Source organism: Gadus morhua, chromosome 16, assembly GCF_902167405.1.
Source record: "Gadus morhua chromosome 16, gadMor3.0, whole genome shotgun sequence".
Classification (NCBI taxonomy): domain Eukaryota; kingdom Metazoa; phylum Chordata; class Actinopteri; order Gadiformes; family Gadidae; genus Gadus; species Gadus morhua.
This window is the reverse complement of record NC_044063.1, coordinates 32082987-32089719: the sequence shown is the minus strand read 5'-3', so window position 1 is coordinate 32089719 and position 6733 is coordinate 32082987. Positions and strand designations below refer to the sequence as shown.

General features: G+C 46.9%; 1 protein-coding gene across 6 annotated transcripts in view; it reads right to left on the bottom strand.

Moving 5' to 3' along the window:
- Nucleotides 1-436: 436 nt before the first annotated feature.
- The window catches only part of LOC115561405 (clathrin heavy chain 1), a 33660-nt gene continuing 27363 nt past the window's right edge, over nt 437-6733 (bottom strand). For 2 of the 6 annotated variants that reach the window (XM_030381434.1, XM_030381435.1), the window contains 4 exons: nt 5209-5430; nt 4067-4087; nt 1613-1688; nt 437-1271 (listed from right to left, as the gene is read on the bottom strand). In XM_030381434.1, coding sequence (XP_030237294.1) covers nt 1138-1271; nt 1613-1688; nt 4067-4087; nt 5209-5430 — 453 coding nt within the window. In that variant the 3' untranslated portion in view covers nt 437-1137. Of the gene's footprint in view, nt 1272-1612; nt 1689-1836; nt 3888-4066; nt 4088-5208; nt 5431-6733 lie in introns of all 6 variants that reach the window. The other 4 variants (XM_030381436.1, XM_030381437.1, XR_003979917.1 and 1 more) reach the window with 3 other exon arrangements.

Genomic DNA, 6733 nt, shown 5'->3' with positions numbered 1-6733 from the left:
CGAACACACACACACACACACACACACACACACACACACACACACACACACACACACACACACACACACACACACACACACACACACACACACACACACACACACACACACACACACACACACACCCCTTCCTGCCCGTAGACAGACGCGGTCTCACGCACAAGCACAGTACAAGAGTTCACCGATATACGCTGAGCCGACGTCAAAGAGCTAACATTGAGGGGTTGGGATATAGCCTCGCACAGGCCGAGAGAAGGGGGGCTTAAAACTATTATTTTGATCTTCGGCTCACACACATACACTCATATACACAAGCACGCATACACACAGGCGTGCACGTAAACACGTGTCAACGGACTCCCTTCTTCCACCCACAGGTATTCGTTAAAACTCCATAAAGCCACACGCCTGTGCACAATATACTATCGTTACTTAGTGTTTTGCTAGCTATAGCCATCCGAGTGGCCAAATATATGTTCAAATATTATATGTAACGTTTTTCTTTACTCTTCCTCATAATATACATTGATGAAATGCATTATACAGACAATGGACAACTTTCACAAGGTCAATTTATCACTAAATTAAGAGCTTTCTGTAAATCATTGCTGCTCACAACAAGAGTGCAAATCACCGCTTCCCAGCACACTTCAAAAGGTTCACTGCTCAGCTTCCAGTCCACCTCCACAATAAACCAGTTTAAAAAATAATAATTATACATAAACATACACAACAAAAACAAAAACAGTCTAAATAACAAGTAGTCATAAATATGGAATGTGAGAAAAATACTAAACAATAACATCATACGGTCCCCAGCCTCTTGGTTCGCCTCTTAACGCAAACAAAAGTCCTTCAGTACGGTTACAATAAACCATGATAAAAAAAGTAAAGAAATAAAAAAGGTGTTTAAAACGAGTGTGGGCCGTTAGTCGCAGACCCTTCAGTAGAAGACCCTGGTGAGCTGGTGAGGAACACGAGTATAGATAGAGACGAAGAGAGAGAGAGAGAGAGAGAGAGACAAAGAGGGCAGCAGGAGAGACAGAGAGAGGGAGGGAGAGAGACATAGGAGAGAGGGAGGGAGAGAGAGACAGGATGGTTGTAGATGAAGGTGTGTTTTGGGGGGAGGGGGGGAGATCACATGCCGTAGCTGAAGCCGGGCTGTGCGGGCTGGGAGTAGCCTCCGGGGGCCGCCGGGTAGCCGTAACCGTAGGGCTGCTGGGGGGGAGCGGCCACGTTGTTCCCCGAGGTCAGCATCAGCTGGGGGGTGCCTGCAACAAATCAACCAACCCATCACCCAACCCACCAATCAACAATCAGCCAACACATCAAACATCAACCAACCTAGTACCAACCAACCCATCAAACACCATCCAACCCACCAACATCAACCAACCTATCAAACAACCCAAGCAGAAGATAGCAGCATGTCTGGTTTAAATGGGTGAAGCCCCACAATGAATCCTATACGGAGCGAGTGAACCCATACAGCCTGCTGTAACCCAGTGTGCTCCGTTAAAACAACACCACTCATTTCTTTTTTTAAGGTTGCGCTTCAAAATATGAAGCGAAAATCGTTGCATTCTGCTTTCAACGGCTTTGGAGGCTGTACCATAGACGATGGGCTGGGCCTCGGTTGCCTGCTCCTCCTGTTTCCTCAGAGATTCAGAGGCCTCGAGCTGGTCGACCTATGGGGGGTGGGGGTGGGGGGGCAGAGGGACAGAGGGAGAGGTGTAAGTCCCCAAGGCAACCACTTGGGTGGGAGGGGCGGAGCTCTTGTGACGCCAAGCTCGTGTTTCTTTTTTTTTTTGTGCAAACAAAGCAAACCAAACTGACCTCTGGGTTATTGCACTGGCTGGCGGGTGGGACCATTCCTGACAGGCGGAGACGAGTACACTTTCAGATTGAAACAGCCGCTAGAACTAGCCATGCTGGGTTGGGAGGGGGGGGGGGCGGAGCAGCTGACACTACAACTACAGGCTGGCTCTACGGAGCTGGGCTAGGTCACATGACCCAATGGTTGTGGAGGGGGGGGGGATCTCTTTGATGAAGAGTCAAAACACGCAAACAGCTAAAGGTAATCTAATGGTCCCACCATCCAGCCAACAAATCCATCCGTCTTTTTCTCACACTATGGACGCCCTCAGTATGTTGACAACAAGCAGTGTGTGTCTGTGTGTGTGTGGGGGTGGGGGGATTTACCGACCTCCATTTAAAAGTCCAGCACAAAAAAAATTGAGTAGTGGAATAGCGTAGCAATGCAGTCAGACAGACATCCAACTTTTTTTCTCAATAGTACAAAAAGGTTATAAAACCAAAAAGGGAAAGGAAAGCAGCTGTAACTCAACCGTTTAACTCGTATGAAGCGCCAGGCCAGCACTGGACAAAAGGAAACCACTGACAACATCTCTGAATCGAGCAGTGGAAAATTTGATAGTGCCTTGATTCATGGTTGTAATAATCAATATGCATGACTTAAAGGGGCCCTGGCTGATGCTCTGGCTCGAGTTCTCCACATACTTGGTCGCCACTACATCTACTCAGCCAGTCCATCTGGTTATGCAGGCTTTGTTTCTTTTGGTCAACAAAAAAGTTAAGATAGGCTGCAGGTTTGGATTTGAAGAGAAGAGAGAGAGGGAAGAGTGACATGCTGAAGAGGCAGCCAAGTCATTCCCCTCGGTTAAAAGAGTGCGCGAGTGAGGAGGAAACGGAGAGAGGGGAAGAGAGGGAAAGAAGAGAAGCCAGAAGCCGGCTGTGGTGAGAGGGAGGCCGGGGTGGGGTTTGTTCCAGCTGTTTCAAGGCGTTCAGAAGCAGGCAGCAGCCAACAACAACAGCGTCTTCTAGCCTGGCCGGAGACCTGCTAACGCTACACGGAAACAGGTGGTGGTGGTGTGTGCGTGTACGTGTGTGTGTGTGGGGGGGAGCTAGGCTGGTTATCGACACCGGTGGCGTTTGATGATTAGTTTAGCTTTTTTGCGCGTGCTCTAGTTGATGAAGAGGGTCACTGTCAGAGTTAAGTCAATCAAAAACAAAATCGGGTCAGAATTGCACAATGTCCGTTGATCAATTCAAGTTAGATTTCACATCATGTGGGCATAATGGAAAGATAATCTGAAAGAATGGTGACCATTCATTCAGATTAGGCCCTAGTTTTGCCCTAGTTAGCGCATCTTGCCACCCTATCATGCACTTGCTATCATGGTACTTAACAATGAATAAAGACAGAACTCTGGGCCATTTTATTGAGCCTTTATAGCTCAGGGAGGCACGGTCTCTCCCAGAGCGAGTTTGGGTCTGCCGCGGCCTGGCGCTAGCGGTGCTGTCCAGACTTTGACGTGATTACAAGACGTCTATCGATAGGGTCCAGGGACCAAACAGGCCTTTAGATTCGAGTAGGGCTCTCTGCGGACCGCACCCTGGAGAGACACTGGGCCGGCTGGTGTTGATGGATGCCTCATGATCATTCATACGACGTCTGGCTGAGAGCATACCACTTTCTCCAGTTTATTATAAGTACACACAAAACCCTAGAATTGAGATTGGACATTTGTGATCACCTCTCTACCAAAACCATAGAATGGCAGGGGCACAGGCATGGCCAGGTTGCCCAGGTCCTATACCAAAACGCACTAGCACTATCTATTATGTTAAGGCGAGTGCTTCCTCTTTACTCTGCATTTACACACATTTGGCTCTTTAGTCGGGGTAACGGTTCAGAGTCTCACCCCTATTCCCCATGATAACACAAGACCATCACTGACACCAGCAGACCCTTTGCATTCCCTGGGGTTGGGGAGGAGAGAGGAGGAGAGTGGACCACTGAGGTGTGGCTAGCTATAGTTCAGTCTAAAGTACTAGCTACAGTCCTAGCTACAGTGCTAGTGAAGCTAGTGGTGAGAATAGACCAAGAAGCAGCAAGAGTGATATCAAGGGGGAAGGGGGGGGGCAGGGAGAAGGAGGACACAGTCACATGCAGTTTAATGCTAATCATCACTCCTCCAGAACTACAGGCTACCGGGAGCAGGAGGGGTCAAAAAGAATGGCTGGAAATGGATTAGACTTTCACCTTTTCCTTTATCGCATCAACCTGAAAGGGAAGTTCAGAGAGGCAACTTAAGGAGGAAAAATAAAACAAAAAGAGTCCAACAGTAGACAGACAGAGAGAAAAGCAAGCAAACAGAGGTATCATCGCTTACCAAAAAGAATTATAACAAAAGGTAGATGCAAATAGCGCTACTTTTTATACAAATGCATACTTTGGCTTGGTAAAATTCTGACGGCTCATAGTAATGAATGGAGGTATGTATTTGGAATTAAAGACAGTGGTCGCACAACTCTCAACTGTTCATAAGAAAATCTGATCTAGTTCAAATTCAGCTTAGGGCTTTAAACTACTTCAAATACTTCACCTATCCACCTAGATGCCATCTTGGTTCCGTCTTGTTTCTAAACGCTATCTGGTTGAGCTGAATACGGAATTCCACATTTAGATCAACCAGATAGTGTTTAGGAACAAGATGGCCGCCGGGTGGATGAAGTTCACTGAGTCATCAAGACAGGCTCGTTATCAATCTATTTAATCCACAATCTCAAAGTGTGGTTTTGGGAGTGTTTCACTCTGCTGAATAAAAAGAGAAATGTGGCGTGGTGACAAACCTCCTCAGATACACATTTGTATGGAAAAGGAGCAGAGAATGAAAGGTGAAAAAGGGACAAAAAAATGGAAATAAGACCAATAATGCCACGCATCATTGAGGTAGAGGATGAAAGCATATTTAAAAAAGGAAATGGGCTTTGGCTCTCAAAACGTCCCCCAATGTGAAGCTACAGTCTGAGGACCTCAGATAATGTTAGGATGAAGGATCCATCAATGGCTATATTATTAATTATTTTTAAGCAGAGTTTGAGGCAAAAACCAAAAAAAATTACATTGCATAGATATATTTGCAATGGCGAATATTTATAAATGACTCACATTTCAGTACCTGCAAGTTCTGGAACCTTCTGGCTATGAAATATAATTCAGAAAATTGTGTATTTTCTGTATCGTCTTTTTCTATAAAGAAACTGCTTATGTTACATCCTCAATTATTCATCTTAGTTACTTGACTTTCGCTCAATTACATTGTATTTGATGAGGATTGTTTTGTCTCACTCAAAACACCCCCCTGTTATGTTCTGTCTAATCAAGAAAAGAGGGCCACCCACCTTGCTGAGGTACTCCCTCATGACTTGGATGAAGTAGGGCATGGAGAAGTCCATGAGGTTGTGGCGCCAGGCGGTCTCCAGCACCACGTCGGGCCGTAACAGGTCGTAGCAGGTGAAGAGGCAGGCGGCGAAGCACTCCTTCTTGTCCTCCTCCAGGAACCAGGCCAGCAGCTCCTCCGCCAGCTCCGTGTCCTTTGACTCGGACGCGTACTGCATGGCATCCTGGGGAGGGGAGGAGGGAGCGTTACATGGGGAGGGATTGGGGTTAATAGTGGAAGGGAGGCATATGAGACAGACTGGTTTTGTGTTTCCAGTGGGAAGAATGAACATGAATGAGTCTGTCCATTCTGGGTTGAAAGCTGTTTTTTGCTGTCCACTTTTCTAGAGAGCGCGATGTGTAGTTATTTTTCTGTCTCCGGCTCACTCTGTCCGTCTCTTTACTGTCTCGCTGTATTACTCACTCTTCTCCCGCTGTATTACTCACTCTTCTCCCGCTGTCTTTCTCACTCTTCTCCCGCTGTATTTCTCACTCTTCTCCCGCTGTATTTCTCACTCTTCTCCCGCTGTCTTTCTCACTCTTCTCCCGCTGTCTTTCTCACTCTTCTCCCGCTGTCTTTCTCACTCTTCTCCCGCTGTCTTTCTCACTCTTCTCCCGCTGTCTTTCTCACTCTTCTCCCGCTGTCTTTCTCACTCTTCTCCCGCTGTATTACTCACTCTTCTCCCGCTGTATTACTCACTCTTCTCCCGCTGTATTACTGACTCTTCTCCCGCTGTATTACTCATTCTTCTCCCGCTGTCTTTCTCACTCTTCTCCCGCTGTCTTTCTCACTCTTCTCCCGCTGTCTTATCTGCCTTCTCTCTCTTTAATTCTCGCACTTCTCTCATCTCTCGCATGATCGCTCACTGTCTCTGTGAGCCAGGCAGCCTGCGCCGGGAATGCACATATTCGATTGGCTGAGTAGCATCACATGGGATGGCTTAACTCGAATGCAATTGGTCAGTGGATTTCCTGATTCTGATTCGCTAAACCAGTACCGTAAAGTTTAGAAACGCTGCGCCGGTCAAAATTGAAGCGCCCGTCAAAATTTTAATTACTTGAATAATTGATTGACTTTAAGTCCGGGTCCGTATAGGACGGCGTCTGGGTCCGGACCCGGATCGCGTTCCGCCTGTTAGTGACCCCCGCCCTATGCTAACGCTATATAATAATGCTTAATACTGAATAAACTAATATTAATGAACTGTTCACCAATGTGTTCCTCTCTACTGTAACAGGATTTAGAGGGTCACATTGAAGAGCTTGGTTAACGCGTTACCTTGTGCTGTAACAGGGTTTTGTGGGTTACCTTGTAGAGCTTGGTTATTAACATGTTACTGCAACAGGGTTTAGGGGTCACCTTGTAGAGCTTGGTTATTAAAGTGTTACTGTAAAAGGGTTTAAGGGGTCCCCTTGTAGAGCAGGGGTCGGCTACTGGTGGCCCGCTGGCCCGCAAGACATAATATCTGGTCCACCAGATTATTCTGA